Below are 16,162 nucleotides of genomic sequence, written 5' to 3'. Positions count from 1 at the left end.
AAATCTTTTTTTTATTCCATATGAACATGTATGAATTCTCCTTCCCCTTATGCAAAGCATCAACATCGAACTTCCAAGGACAACCTAACAAAATTTCACAACAATCCATATCCACAACATCACAATTAACAGGTTCAGTGTAAGATTTACCGATCGAGATAGGCACGCTGCAAATTCTGTTGACTTCAATTGTCAGACTTTCCTTAATCCATCTGACTTTATATGGTGATGGTGAGATTGTGTAGGCAACTGCAATTTCTCCGTCAATTGCTTAGCTATCAGATTCTCACAACTACAGCCATCTATAATTAGCTTGCAAATCGCTTCTCCCACTCGACACTTTGCCTGAAAAATCTTCCTCCTTTGCGTTTCATCCTCCTGTTTCGTCAAGCATAAGATTTTATTCACCACATAGGTAACCTCTCCATCTTCAGAACCAACAATAGATCCATCATCATCATCCACTTCCTCCTCAGATTCAGCCATCTGCTCAACCACATTAACCTGTCGGCGGTCATTATTAACTCCTCTGCATTTTGGACAATTATTCAATCAATGACCAAGTTGCCTGCAGCGGTAACATATGTCTCCCGTTAATTTTTTATAATGATTGATTTTGCCTCCTTTGTCTGTTGTAGTGGCGGCTGCTTTTCCCTTATTGTTTCTCCTTTCTTTCATAATATTCTGAGGTTTGCCAAAATTTACAACCTTAGAAGGTTGCTAGCTATAATTGCCTCTATAGTGCTGAATTCCTATCGAACTAGAATTTTTATAATTAAAATTTCAGTTATACTGATATCGAGGCTGCCAATCAACACGTTCTTTTGCCCTTTTTGCCATCTCAATGGCATCTACCAAAGTGAAAATCGCAGCTACTCTCATCATACAGTGAATTTCGTGATTCAGGCCTCTCTAATAATGCGCGACCTGTTAGGCTTCATTCTCACAGTTTTCATACCTCGCCTACAACCTTAAAAACTCCTTGGTATATTCATTCACCCTTCCAATCCCTTGAATACAGTCATAATATCGGTTATACAAAACCTGAGCGTGATCAATAGGCAAGAATCACTGCTCAATCATCTGCTTCATTAGTAACTAGTTTCATATAGGTTCCAGCCTCCTGTGATAGCGTTCGTTTTGAATCGAATTCCACCAGGCTACTGCACCACCCTTTAATTTATAGGCCACAATTGGAACCTTTTGATCCTCTTCCACGTTTATAACTTTGAAGAACCGATCAACCTTCGCCAATCAATCAAGAATAAATTCTACATCCAATGAACCAGAAAAGGTTTTGAAAGTCTATTTTTATCTTGTAACCTTTCTGATAATTCTGTTGGGAGTTTGCAGCCACAGGATTGGCGACCATAGGATTTGGAACTGGCTGTGGGCGTTCAGCTGTGGCGGGTTGGTGGTTTCCCTGTTGTAGGGCTAACTGTTCGATCATCTCCCTCAATTCTGCCAAGACTGCCTCAATTACAATGAGTCGTGCTTCTTGGTTGTCTGCCATGGACGAACTTTACTATGATATCAATATGATATAGGACTAATTAGATTCCATCATGAGTTTTAACCAATAATGTTTGGCTAAGACGAAACAATAGAAATAAGAAGATAGAAGTCGAAAACTCTTATTGAAATTCTTGAAAGATTGAAAAGTATCTCAAAACAGTCAAGAAATGACTATTTATAATAGAAAATCCTAATATGAAAAATTATAAAAGAATTCAAAAAAAAAATCAAAATGCAAAATTGACCCCTTAAATAGTAAAATTTTCGCCTCAAATTTTGTGGCAGCCTACAATCCTCATCACACTTTTAAAAGTCATGCAAAAAGCTATCGTAAGTCTTTATCGAACGTCAACAGTAAAAATTATAACCGATCCAAACCTATCGTAAATTTCAAAACTAATTGCTCCATATCATTTAAATCTCAACCACATATGATTTGAGATGTATGGAGCTCTATTGTACTAGTCTTATGCACCGTGTCTTTCAATGGTGGGGTTGACAAAGATGATTGAGCAACATTGAGGGTATTTGCTCCCTCTCTATTTGTCTAGACATTTTTCAAGTAAATAACTCATCATTATTTTTATTTTTTATTTTTTTACTTAAAGAAGTATTTTTATTTTATTTTTTACTTAAAAAAAAGACAATAATTATTTTTTAATTAAGATTTAAATTAAAAATATTTATAATTTTAAAAGCAATTTCAATATCATTGAATTAAATTCATTTCTATCCTTACCAATGGATTTAAAGCTGTTTCATTATATTTTTTTCACTCATTAAAATTATATATACTTTGCCATTTTTTTTACCAATACATTCAAAGTTGTATTTCCTAAAGTTCAGAGGCAATTTATAATTTGTGGTCTAAGAGGGTTCCAATTACACACAATTTAGAAATTTAAAAAAATCAATCAAACTCAAACTAACCAAATCAATCATTCAAAACTAAAAGATACTTGAGAGTCTTCCTCAACCTTTTAATCGGCAGACAATACAATAATGCACTACCAACCATTGTCATCATATGAAAAATCTCTCGATAAACTATAAAATTTCATACCGATAGTCATCATATGAAAAATCTCTCGATAAACTATAAAATTTCATGCCGACAAATAAAAGTATAGCTAAAAACTCTCACAATAATAAAACATCGTGATTTATCAAAGAAAAAAAATAAAAACGCAGAGTGAAAAAGCAAATGATTTTGCAAATGACATAGGAGGAGGAAGAAACAAAAACAAAAGGACCACTCCTACCCTAAAGGCAAAGAGAAGAACTGAGTATAAATCCATAAAGTAAACACTCCTATCCAATTGAAACAAAAGAAAATTCACTTTTCCCATTATTCCAACTGTTTTGTAAGCTTTCGCCTTTTGTTTTGTCTCTTTCTAGTTAATATTATTTACCATCTTAAATGAGTTCTATATCATTGACATCACTATGTCTTCTCCATTAACCCTAATGGGTGCAATTCCCACTTGATGTTCCCCCCAAATAAAATATAATTCAGATGAGGCAACAAGGATGTCCCTTGTTAAGCCATCATAGATATCTCCACCAAAGCCCACAACCAATTAAGAGACAGAAATATGGACAAACTTTTTGGGCACATTGCTCCATGACTTGCATACTACTTGAATTTGTTATTCATTTTCAGCCGGCCAATCACATGTTGTTAGCCAATCAATGATAAACACCAAAAATTTTGAAAAGATAGAGAATGGAATGAACATTCAGACAAATTTTGCTTAGTTGTGCCTCTGCATTATCCACGATATATTATTTTATTACAAGACCATACTCTTTCAAGACATCATATTTCGTCTGCTTCAGTTTCCACCGCTACCCATGAGTTAACAGATTGCTAACAACGCAATCTGTGACCTCTCTATGATATCAATAAAGTTTTATTTTAATTAAGTAATGGTCGCAATCGCCAAAAAGAATGACTGTAATGGTATTTCTCTTAATTTATAAACCACAATTTATAAATTTTAAAAATAAATTGATTTATTTATTTAAGAAAATATTTATTTTAATTTATTTTATCTTAGCTTTATAATAATTACATGAATAAATTTGAAAGGTCTTAAATTTTATGTAATCTCTCAATTCTCAATTTCTATTTAAAAAAAAAAAAATCATTTATGGTATAGCTTAATTAAGAAATATTGAAAATAATGGTGAATTTTTTTTTCTATCCACAACAAATCTTTTAACAAAATTCAGAGAAAATTCAATTTGAACTTAAAATCTTACCATTAGGAAGAATTTTTTTTTTAAAATAATATGAATTTGTAAAATAGTAAATTTATTTGAGAATAATATCTTATAAAGAAAACACAATTTTAATTTATTGAAATTCCTATAAAGAAAACATAAATTTATTTGAAGTTTTTTTTCTAGCATCAAGAAATGGAGTTAGTTTGAAAATAAATATTTAAGAAAAAAATGCACAATTTAGACTTCATTTATTTATATAAAAAAAATAGTCTTCTTATGTTATGTTATGTTATGGAATTTATAATAATATTTATTTTCAATAAAAATGATGAAAACTTTATGGAGGTTAGTTATATTTGAGGTTTAAATGAAGAAATTAAAAGAAAAGAAAAGTTGATATTTGTTGATGCTAAATTATAAGAAAGGACAAGAAGTGGAGTTAGTCTGCATGAGGATGGTTCCAGAACAAAGGCAAGATTCAATTTATATGCATGAAAATGCTGAGGTGGCAAAATATGAGCAAATGAGACATGCTACGTACGTTTGGATTACTTCATGGTAAATTTATTTTAAAAGTTAATTTTCTTTTTTTATAATATGAAAGCCCATTACAAAACTGCAAAAAGGGTAATAAAAATTATACAATACCGATAAAAGATAGTTATGGGAAAATTTTAAGTAATATACCAAATTTAACTAATTTATTAATTATTTTTTGAAATGATTAAAATAATCTAAAATACATATAGTCTTTAGAATATGTCAAAATTAATATTTATATATATATATATTTTTTTAAACTTAAAAAGAATATTTTCTTTTAAAGAAAAGAGCTACATTTTAATGAAATTAAAAAATAAAAAGGACGTAAAAATGATTTTTCCATATATAGTTGGTTTTATTGCGAGAAAAGATAACCTTGAGCTTTGTAATTGTAGCCAACTTCACGTGCACACACTATGAATACCCAAAATTTCAGGTTTTGGAGCTGAGCTTGGAGTTTTCCTTATTGGAATTCTTAAATATATGTTTTACAAATTGTGTATATCCAAACAATTCAGTGCTTTTATGTAATATTAATTATCAAAACTAGCAGTACATTGTCTGTGCTATTCTCTTAAATCCAATATTCACATTGGGAAAGTAATCCCAATCCTAATTTGTTATAATTTATTTTGGAAAAAAAAAATTTAAAAATTAAAAATTTGATTTTCTTTAAAAGTAAAAAATTCTCTAAGAGGGATTCAAAAACAAAGAAATACGTTGCCAGGTTATTTTAATGACAAGTGCTCAAAAACAGGATGAGGCTCAGGAATATGATCAACATCTTCTCAATGCAAATATCTTCTCCACTACAATTCAAAAACAAGCTTGCTGGATCAATCTGGACTTTTGAGAAATTTCACGCATCCATTCTTGAGGAAACTTGGCTCACTAGCTAAATGGAACTTTTGGAACTTTCATGGAAGACACACACTGTTGCTTTTTGTTTTACATGCTTGGAATTTACTAGAACATTTTAGTGTTATTCACTATATTTTACAAGAAAGTATATAATTTATCATGACAACTGTTCTGTTGGCGATTCTATCTATGGATATTTGTCTCTAAAACAATGTTGGGGAAGCTGCTGCTGCTAAAAATATCATGGTTAGAACACCAAGACTCCTCAAGGAATTTGACGCTTCTGAAGAACCTATCACATGAAATTGTTCATTAGAAGTTTGAACAAGATAAACAGTAGGATGTATAATGTGCTTGTAAAACTTCACAATTATCTGGGTGAATTTGCAGAAGTTCTTAATCCCTGTCAACAATATATATAGCAAAATATTATATCCTGACTCGTTTGAGGTGGCTTAGAATTTCACTCAAACCTGATGGTGGTGGAAGCGATGAAAGTGGTGGACCAAACCCAAGACCATGGCAATCTACTCCAAAGTAGCCTGGTAAAAAAATGCATGGGAATATTTCTGAACATTTGTAAATTCTTAAACAGGGCAAAAAAAAAAAAAAATATTTAGATGATGATCTCTCATCCTTTCACGGTTCTTGTATGAGTAATGAGGAAGTGTCTTACATTCTTGAAAACAGGGCAACTCTGAATTATTCAACAAATTTGCTGAGCCTTCATTGCATTGGCATGTATGTCCTGTTCCACTAGACAAGCAGGATCCATCGGCACACCAAATCAAGAAACAAGCTGTGGAATAGCATTTCTTAGTTTAGGAGGGAGGCATAACTTCTTCCAAAAGTATAAAAACGGTTGATATGCCAATGGCTAATAATACTCACGGTCTGTTAAATTTGGAAGATGCGGAAAGAGAGGAAGTGATGGAGGTGGTGGTGGCGGTGGAGATCCATTACCACATTGCAAATCAACTGTGCCTGCAAAAATGGTGATCTTGTCATTCCTCTTTCTATGTAGCAAAGAGAAAAGAAGAAGAAAAAGATGATGATGATTAAGACATCAAACCCATGAGATCAGCTCCAAATATATCAATGAAGTCACATTCAGATGGTAGAATAAAAGAATTTTCAGAAAAATCTTACATATTGATAACTAGTCTACTAATAGGATAAGAATGCACATAAAAATAGTCGGCATTCACAAGCCAAGTGTAAAATCTTGTGAAAGAAGGAACTCAAAGAACACCTTTTGCTTGAAATATGAGGAAATCATGAAGAATCACAAGTGCATCGCATAGCTAAACAGCAATTTATTTTAGAAAATTTAATGATAAAAAAATACGATCAATTAGTATATATTTAACGATTAAAATAGTGGTTAAAACCACCAATTATTTTTCCTTTAGGTACTTATAAATGGGGGAATTCATATTCTGGAACTATTCTTTGTGCACATGGTTCTACATAGGAAGAATTATTGTGCTTGCAAGATGGAATCCAGATCATCTACCTAAGAAATAGAGGGGAGGAAAAAAGGAAAAATACTCTTACCATACAAGCTGACACACACATGCACTAGAAGAAAAAAAAATACTGATAATGGTAATAATATAAAATTAGCAAAGACCAAGAGAATGTCCAGTTCAGCCTAATATACTGTGTTCTTGAAATTTTACATTTCAGAGGTATTTTCCATACACATTCATAATCTTTTAAACAAGCTGACACACACATGAACGTTTTCTACTTCATGACATTGACATTATTGTAGCCATTTCATGTATAAAAAGAAGGGAGATGACTATAGTTATAGTGTTCCCACCCCTTCTTGAAATGACAAAACATAGTAGCAGGGAAGGGATAATCACACATACAAACACCGGTACAAACCCAATGTATCTATTAAGGTGCAACAGAAAGAAAAGAGAGAGAAACTCACAATTAGGAATTAAGCAAGAGGGGAAGGTCAAAGGACCAATCTGAATCTTGTTCCAGCCATCATAGCAGTTACACTCAAAACCAGGAAGTGTATCAATATTGTTGCATGTCCCTTGCCCACAGAAAACCGAAGAGCACAAACCTCCTGTAAGTAAATTTTTTTTAAAAAAAGAAAGCCAACTGATCAATTACAAAAAATCTCAACACACCAAAACCAACTACTATAAGTGCAAAACAGAGGAAATTTCCAATATAAGGACTCTCACAAGTAAATTTGACCAGTGCAATAATTTACCTTCTGATGTCGAGCTTTGAGAAATGGCAGTGGGATTGCATGTGAATAGGGTGAGGAGAAGAATATGGAGGAAAAGAGAGAGGTTGGAATTGCATTTTTCCATAGTTTGCGAGTGGTGGGGGTGTTTTCAATGGCTAAGGACATGAAAAGGTTGTAATGGCAATTGGCAATTAAAAGAGCATGATAAGAAGAGGATCCAACAAGATAGCAATAAAACTCACCTAGAAAATAGACCCCAAAAAGTAATAGTTGAATTTCTCTTGTTATTTTTTAATACTTCATGGGACTAGTGATGCAATGCGGGCGAAGATTTAGATGATGTGATTATTAATACAGTTCGATGGGGCGAGATTTTCACGAGGGAAAGTGATAGAGATGTCTTCGCCATTTCCTCGATGTCCATTCTAGGGACAAAAGTGTGCAAAAAGACCACTATGGTATTTGAGAATTTTGTAAGCAGGCTGTTTGACTTGTGAGAAAATTCAAATTCCCAAAAGACCAGTTCCATTGGGATAAATCCTGTCAATTTCAAGAGGGGATCAAGGAAACTGCTATAATTAAAACCACTTGCTGACCCCAACTAAAAAAATGGATTCAACGAAAATTTCACACCTTTTTGCTGTTTTTATAAGCCAAAGAACTCATTTTGGGGGTTTTTCTTTTCTTTTTTTTTTCCTTGAGATATCACATACAGCAATCCAATCACAAGTTACGAAGTTCTATAAAATAAATCGAATTATATTGCACGAGGGATGCTACAAATACAAAAATTGACACAACACATGCGAGCGCTTTCGAAGAACTGGATTACAGAAGATGAAATCACTGCTCAAATACACACAGCACCAGGTTAATGAAATTATAGGAAGAAATGAACCAGCAGGTGTCTTCATTTCAACATTGGTCACACAATACCTCCTTATGCTGATCCAAATTCTGAAAACCACTTCTCATGCTTCTCAATGTCAGCTTGAGAAACACTTCGCTGGACCTTCTGCAAGGCCTCTTCAAAATCACACATTGCTACAGGATCCTTTGAAATCTCATCTTTAGACATGTTTTTAATCTCATCACGGGTCTTTCCAGCTATCTTGCGCCTCATACCATTTAAGGAAGCATCCCGGCAAACATTTGTGAGATCATCTCCACTGTACCCTTCTGTCCGACGAGCCACTTCATCAATGTCTACATCAGGAGCCACCTAATATATAATATTTTTAACCATTAAGTATAACAGCTGTAGTAGACAGGCATAATCTATGGTCACCTCACAGCAAAGACACCAAACCCAGTGACATGATTAGAAAACATAACCTACAATAAATCCTTGTAATAAAAATATTGGAAATAACATAATTGCAACAAATCACATACCCACAGATAAAATCATCATTTGCAATATCTGTGCAATACTCCCCTTCTAACCATCATCTGCCTACCTCATTTGAGTGATAAATACCCCACAAAAAGTGAGACTCATAGCGTTTGTTTATGGAATTTTTTGGCAGTTATATACCACAAAAGATAATGTCAGTTAAGGGTTTAAACCTTAACTTGAACAGAAAAGAGGGAATAAGAGTAAACCTCAAGGAGGCAAAGAATCACATCAAAAACTAGTGTGAAAAAGCCAAAAAATAGATTCTCGGCACCAGTGGGATAATATAGGGTCTGCTCACTTGTAGAAAACTAGAGTAATTTCCTAAAAACTTTTTCTAAAGAAACTAGAGAATGAAGTTTTATGATCACATGTGCAGTTTTCCAAATGAAGAATTGGGAAAAAAAAAATTAATAGTTGTCCAATTTTATAGAATTTAAGTAAGATTTGGAAAACAACTTTAAGTTTTTTCCACTATTTTCCTTTATAATAACAGTTTTGTTTTCCAAATGAAAAACATTATAAACAAAATGATATCATAACTTTCATAATGAAAATTAAATATTTTTTTAGAAAACTATTTATTTAGTATAATAAACATTACATTATTATAAAATAAATGAATAACATAGTAATTTAAAAATAAAACAAAATAAGTTATAAATATACTTTATAACAATTTCTTTAAGGCAAAAGGTCCATTTAAGCCCTTAAACAAATACCAAAAAGTTCAGTTAAGCCCTTAAACAATTTTCAGGTCTAATCAGGCTCTCAAACTTATTAAATAAGACAATTTAGCACTGATGTAACATAAATTTAATGAAATTATTTAGCACTGATGTAACATAAATTTAATGAAATTAACCATTACTAGCGACTGATAATACAGTAGATGGGTGTTATCTTCCAACCAATTGCCATCTACTGTTTCTGTTTGAAACAAGTTTAAAATTGCTTATACTCCTGTCAATGAGTTTCGGCGAGAAACACCAGATCAAGAAGAGATCAGAAAATTAAAATGACATCTTCTTCATCATCTTGTTCAATCTGATCAGCAAGTTCATCCAGTAGGAGGGTTTATAACACATTTGATATTTGATGGAGGAGGAGTTGTGAAATGCCATTGTCAATTACATGTAAAGATTTGAACCACTTGGAAGAAAAAGAATGGAGGAGATTTTTTGGGTATACAAACTTCCGGGTAATTATCAAATTATAATTTCAGTTTAATTTAGGTGAAAATTATATATTAATGTTTGGATGTTCATTGTGCTCAATTGTGGCAGAACGCAGAATGCAGAGGATGTGGGTACTTTGAGTGGATCGATTCAAAAGTACTGACTTGAGCTACTGATGTGATAAACGAACTGGGCTACTGACGTGATCAAGGAACTATTGAATGAAAAGAATAAGCTGCAATGTCAGCTTACAAAGATGAGTGTATTGCACGGTGATAATATTGTGTATGATGAACCCGGGTTGGCAGAGGTGTTGAATGGCAGAGAGCACATGAAGGAAGAAGATAGAACATCATGAAATTAGAAAATGTTTGTCAGTGCATTGCTAGTATCTTGAGTCTGTTTTGTTGAGAACGATGAACTCCTACAGTCTCTTCGCAGGTCCAATTTGCTGAGAATGATGAGCACATTGATTATAATCACAATGGGAGATGATAGCGTAGATTTTCAGAAAAATAATTTGGGATTTTTATTCTACTTAGGATTTTGTTTAACTGATTTGGCTAGAGAAGCGGGAAAATGCTTCTAATTTTAATGGATGTTCGCCTTTTAAAGTAAACGGTGTTAAATTTCTGTTATATTAGTGCTAAATTGTCATATTTAATAAGTTTGAGGGCCTGATTGGACCCGAAAATTGTTTAAAGGCTTAACTGAACTTTTAGTATTTGTTTAAGGGTTTCAATGGGCTTTTTGCCTTTTTTTTAAATTATGAAAGATGTAAACATTCTTTAAAAGTTTTTGAATTAGGAATTTGCTTTCTATCATTGTCAAGTAAATAGGTTTTCTATGTTTTTTCTTATTTTCTATGGATGAAAGCTGGAGTTTTCTTGGAATGTAGAAAATGTAAAATAGAAAATTGTTTTATACAAGTGAACAGGCCCATAGTATTCGTAAGTTGTATCGGGTGAAAATAACCTAGAATTGTAATGAAGCAACATCAATATGACTAAAGAAGCTATTATCAGCCATACAGTCAATTACCTCAACAGTTTTCAAATTGATCCTAATAAGCTCTTTACGACTCTCAAAATTTGGAAGCGGAATGTAAATTCGCTTTTCCAACCTTCTCCTGCATTGCATAAGCATCAAATTAGATACAGTTAAAAGTAAGACTTGTAGCCAGTGCAAAATATAACATCTTTCATAGGTATGGCTTAGGAGAGACAGTTCAGTCTAACTGACAATTCCAGGAGTACAGAACTCCTCAATAGAATCAAAGCATGACAAACCTCAATGCTTCATCTATATCCCAAGGGAAGTTGGTAGCAGCCAAAACCATCACTATTTTTCGGCTGCCATCTTCATTTGTGGAAGTATTGTTTACACCATCAACCTGAACAAGAAGTTCAGACTTGACCCTTCTAGATGATTCATGTTCCCCTGAAGCCCTGAAGTGTTACAGTCATTCAAAGAAAAGAAAAATTAGCACAATCAGTTCATATTTGAATGCATAGCAAACAAACTTCACACATTGGAATCCATGTGCAGGTGAGATTACCTAACAAACGAGAGAGAGAGAGAGAGATTTTAAAGAATCATTATAAGTAGCATGATGCACAATGTTGGGATAAAACATAAGATGCATTGACTTTTTCCCAGACAAGCAAGTATATAGAGAACTAATGGATTTCAATCCTCCAAACTACATACGGTTGAAAACTTACCCCCTAGCATTGCACAAAGAATCAATCTCATCAATGAAAATTGTACTTGGTGCATAAGCTCGTGCCAGATCAAACAAGCACCGGACCATGCGCTCACTTTCACCACGCCATTTTGAAGCCAATGTAGCAGATGAAACATTGAAAAATGTTGTACCACACTCAGTAGCAACAGCCTTAGCAAGCAGTGTCTTACCAGTACCTGGAGGGCCAAACATAAGGACACCTTTCCAAGGTCTCCTGATCCCCTGCCAAAGAAAGTGGAAATGTATAATAAGTGGTAAAATATAAAAATTCCAGCAAGATGAGAGTGTGAATTACAATAACAATTCAGCTTCAATTATTAAGGTCTACCTGGAAATATTCAGGCATCCATAATGGAAGGACAACAGCTTCTTCAAGAAGTCGTTTTGCTTCACTAAGACCTGCAACATCATCCCATCTAACTCCAGGACTAGTTTCCAAGACATCCCTTTCAAGCATAGCAGCCAAGTCAGGATCAGGCCCTTCATATTGTCCCTTCTTGGATTTTCCGTCTTCAGCATCACCATTCTAACAGTATTTGCAAATAAATTCACATGATAGAGACAATTATGAACACAAAAAAACTAATAATAGAACAACTCATATAGCTCCAGTAAAATAGAACAACTCATATAGCTCCAGTAAACTTAAAATCAGAATATCCAACAGCAGGAGAGAGAGAGATAGAGAGAGAACGCACAATCAACAACAGATCTACCAAATATAAAGATTAGCATATCATCCTTGGGTCATTGGGCAAGGGGGGAATCCTTCAAGTGCAGCAGGTACATGCTAAAAATATTAAAGACACTATTATTACATCTAGTTGAACTTACAGCTGAATCTCCCTTGCCAGATTTTCCAGCACCAGTGCCTTTCTTTCCCCCACTAGAAGCTCGGATGCCTGAGTTCACCCTGCTTGAAGCACCAGCCTTTGGAGCACGACCACTTGTAGCTGTTCTTGTGGAGCCACCACGACCCCAAGTCCCATCCTGTGGTGATTTCCTCATACCCACTTGACCAGCCCTAGCAGGTCTCCTACTAGTAGAATCCCGACTTGGTGGCCTCCACACATCAGGATCATCCATGGGAGCACTAGAGGAAGTAGGGTACTCATCTAAAGGTTGGAAAACAAAAGATGATTTAGCATTAATTGGAGGTGATGCAGCACGTCGCCCTGTGGGAGTTTCCTTAAATGCCCTTCTCTCAGCATCTAATTGCTTTACAACTTCTGCCTCCTCTGAAATAGCTTTCTTGGCATTCATCCATTTTGTGCGAATCAAAGGATCATCAAGGGTGTTTAGATGCCTAATTCATGACAGTAATTGCAAGCTCTATTAAGACAGATTCAAGCAACCACTAACCTTTAGCTCAATTTTATTATAGCATTGCATTAGCTATACCATGAGTCCAATATACATCAACAGAAAATACTTCAGCATAATAAACAATCTAGCTATATAAGTTTAAGCACTGATGCATCAGAAGTTTGTTGTGATAAAATAGGGAAGTAATGGGAACTCTAAAGAAACACTTGCGCTCCATTTATTTGAATAAATTGCATTAAAGGGGAAAAAAGAAGAAGATAAGATCATTTGGCTATAATCAAACAGATGCAACATCAAACCTAATCAAGAGAAATTGAAGATGCCAACTATCAACATGTAAGTTGCTTGGTAGTGAGATTTGAGACCAAATAGCCGTGATCAAATACTGCTCACACATGGATGGAGTTATTAAAGAAAGTTGATCATGGTATTTGTCAAAATATGAGGCACTTTTATTTTTTCCAAGGAAGTTGGGTGTGTCAGGTTCAAATAATTCCACAAAAAATTTTGAGAAATTTAATCTAATTCTATGTTTTTTTATTTTTGGTTTGAAAAAAAATGCATTCCCTCCATACCATGCTTTCCCTTTTTTATCCATTCCAAATTATAAGGCACTTTCCTTTTTTGAGATGTTAACTTTATTAGCTTTTTAATATACCCTTATTTAATATGCATTGAAAAGTAAAATGTATTAGTTCCAAAAATAACTTAGTCATGGAGTAATATGAGTGGAGGGTATACATTATATTTTCTTAGTCTATCTGAAAAAACAAATAGGTCTATCTTTATAGGACGAAGGGAGTAGATTTCTGTTTCCAAGTTTAATTTTATGGAATTGAACATAACTAAATCAAATCTATCAAAATAAGTGGAATTTCAAATGAACTCCACAAAATTGAGGCAATAAATTTTTGGGACCCAAATGTCCATCTTTCTTATTATCTGCAACTTTCTCTCTCACACACACACACACAATATTTAAAATTAAACATTAAATACAATTTGTGCATAGTTAAAATAAACTTATTACATGCAAAACTTTATTATATTAAGGCTATTTTAAAAAATCATTGTAATGGACTAAACTTATTCTTATTATATAATTTAGATATTTTTTTCGGTTATTTAGGATATTTTGGGAAACAAGAATGAATAAACTTCAATTTCACAGTTAACATGAAAAGTATGAAATTTGATTGAAATTTATTCTCTCTGCACCACAAAGATCGGCTTTCTTACTTTTTTATCCATCCCAAAATATAGATCAGTTTTCTTTTTTAGATGGTTTATTTATTAACTTCCTACTGTACAATTATTTAATAGGTATTGAAAATTAAAAAATTTTTGTTACCAGAGCAATTTACAAATACAAATGGAGGGTATCTTAGAGAAGACACTACAATTTATTGCTTTAACTATATGAGCTATATTTTCTTATTGCTTTTAGCTACATAAAGCAAGTAGGCTAGGAGGGCGTATATATTAAGAATTCTACGTTTCTAGTTCATTTGAACCAAGCGGGAGGTCATACGCATACTTCCTAAACAAAAAGTGTTTTCCCATGTAATCCAAAAGCCACTTGATTTTCCACCCCAAGGAAAGTTTTAACTTTTAATCCCAAAAGAAAACAAAAGAAAATCTCATCCTAGCAAACAGGAACACTGAAAAGTCAAAAGCTGGCAAACTCATTTCCACCAAACAAAACATTTCTAAATAGTCTTCCACTGAAACAAACAAGCCATCTCAAAATTTAGAACTACGATGCAATTTTTTTAAGAATAGCATTAAAAAGTTTTTGAAAGTGGAAACATAATTACTTGTTGATCTGAGCAATGGCACCATCGAAGAAGATCATGGAAGTGTCGTAAAGACCTTCAAGCGCATACTCTCGAGCCAATTTCAAGTGATCTTGTAATCCAGACAGTGGAGTCCCCACCATTTTTATCCTCTCCACGCGAATTTCACTTCCCAACCTAAAAAGTCTAGGGTTCCAATCCCTCACCTCTCCCACCGCTGTGGATTTTTCTCTCTCTAGAAGACTGGCTTTCTCAATTAGCTTCTCTCTCCAGCGAGCTAACTAGGCTTGGTCAGGCAGTGAATTCCGACGGCGACGTTTAAACGATCGCGGAACGGTTAAGAGAAAGCTTTGAAATGACTGAACTGTCCTTTTGTCCTGGCGCTTGCTTGGTGCTGAGCCGAATCTCTTTCGAGCCTGGACTGATGTGACGCTGTAAAAAGAGGAAGAAGAGCGATCAAACGACGTCGTTTACTCGATATGCATAAGGAGAAGAAATGCGGATAGCTATGAAATGCCAGAATTCTCCTTGAGCTTTGTTGGAATTTACACTGAGATCTGCCGTCGGTTATTGAAGTGTGCGTTTGGCGGAGTTTGGGTCAAATGGGTTTGATAGTTTATATGTGTTGTTGTTAGGGGGATGTGGGGCCCAAATTGGGAAGTTTTTAGATCTAATCCAAGGCCACGAGTAGTCTCTCGTCTAGAGCGTGGCTTTGTTGTATCCACAGTTTTGAACTTCAAAGAGAGGGATATCAGTACATTTATATGTAACAGCCCGGACGTGATCCCCGGCACTGTTACCGTTCACGGCCCAGGGCTATCCCTCGCCTGGCCTCTTTGCCACCTCGGACTTTCCACTGGCGTCGTGAACAGCTCTTAACATCCCTTCACCCTCACGGGTTCCGGGCAGGATTTGTCCCCTTGGGTTTTTGCATCGAATGCATCCTTCCCCAAGTGGATTTGGCCCAAATTTCCCTTTGGAAATTAGGTCGCCTCCCCCACTACTCGAACCCTTGACCTCCCACTTTAAGAGAATAGTTTGGTGAGAGTGAGTACCAATTGTTTGTCACGGGGGTCCCTCTCCCATCTCCCGAGCCCACATAGCCCAGAGCCTGAAGTCCGACCCGTAGAACAATTGGTACTCACCCTCGTAACGCCGAACTCTTATGTGGAGAGGTCTTGGGTTCGAGTGGTGGGGGAGGCGACCTAATATTCCTATGTGGGGAATATTGGGCCAAATCCCATTGGCCTCGTGAGGTCATGGGACAAATCCTGCCCGGCGGTTGTGAGGCCAATGGGATGGATCACGGGAGGGTCGAACTTCAGGCTCTGGGCTATGTGGGCTCGGGAGATG

The 16,162-nt window shown here is 34.7% G+C and overlaps 2 protein-coding genes across 3 annotated transcripts; both read right to left on the bottom strand.

Annotated features, from left to right (window-relative positions):
* Window positions 1-5,046: 5,046 nt before the first annotated feature.
* Window positions 5,047-7,950, bottom strand: LOC110626840. Of its 2 annotated transcripts, XM_021772965.2 has the most exons (6): window positions 7,388-7,950; window positions 7,094-7,237; window positions 6,040-6,132; window positions 5,825-5,947; window positions 5,622-5,690; window positions 5,047-5,440 (listed from the first exon to the last, which is right to left on the bottom strand). In XM_021772965.2, the coding sequence occupies exons 1-6, from the start codon at window positions 7,488-7,490 to the stop codon at window positions 5,352-5,354; spliced, it is 621 nt and encodes a 206-aa protein (XP_021628657.1). In that variant the 5' UTR covers window positions 7,491-7,950; the 3' UTR covers window positions 5,047-5,351. The 2 variants fall into 2 exon arrangements, with proteins under 2 accessions (XP_021628657.1, XP_043818114.1); XM_043962179.1 differs by lacking the exon at window positions 5,622-5,690.
* A 154-nt stretch (window positions 7,951-8,104) lies between these two features.
* Window positions 8,105-15,504, bottom strand: LOC110626839 (katanin p60 ATPase-containing subunit A1). Its single transcript, XM_021772963.2, has 7 exons — window positions 14,831-15,504; window positions 12,522-12,993; window positions 12,016-12,213; window positions 11,665-11,909; window positions 11,230-11,388; window positions 10,982-11,069; window positions 8,105-8,588 (listed from the first exon to the last, which is right to left on the bottom strand). The coding sequence occupies exons 1-7, from the start codon at window positions 14,950-14,952 to the stop codon at window positions 8,307-8,309; spliced, it is 1,566 nt and encodes a 521-aa protein (XP_021628655.1). The 5' UTR covers window positions 14,953-15,504; the 3' UTR covers window positions 8,105-8,306.
* Window positions 15,505-16,162: the final 658 nt, after the last annotated feature.

This window comes from Manihot esculenta, chromosome 11, assembly GCF_001659605.2.
Source record: "Manihot esculenta cultivar AM560-2 chromosome 11, M.esculenta_v8, whole genome shotgun sequence".
In the NCBI taxonomy this organism is placed as follows: domain Eukaryota; kingdom Viridiplantae; phylum Streptophyta; class Magnoliopsida; order Malpighiales; family Euphorbiaceae; genus Manihot; species Manihot esculenta.
The sequence above is the reverse complement of the archived record's forward strand: the minus strand, read 5'-3'. Positions and strand labels throughout refer to the sequence as shown.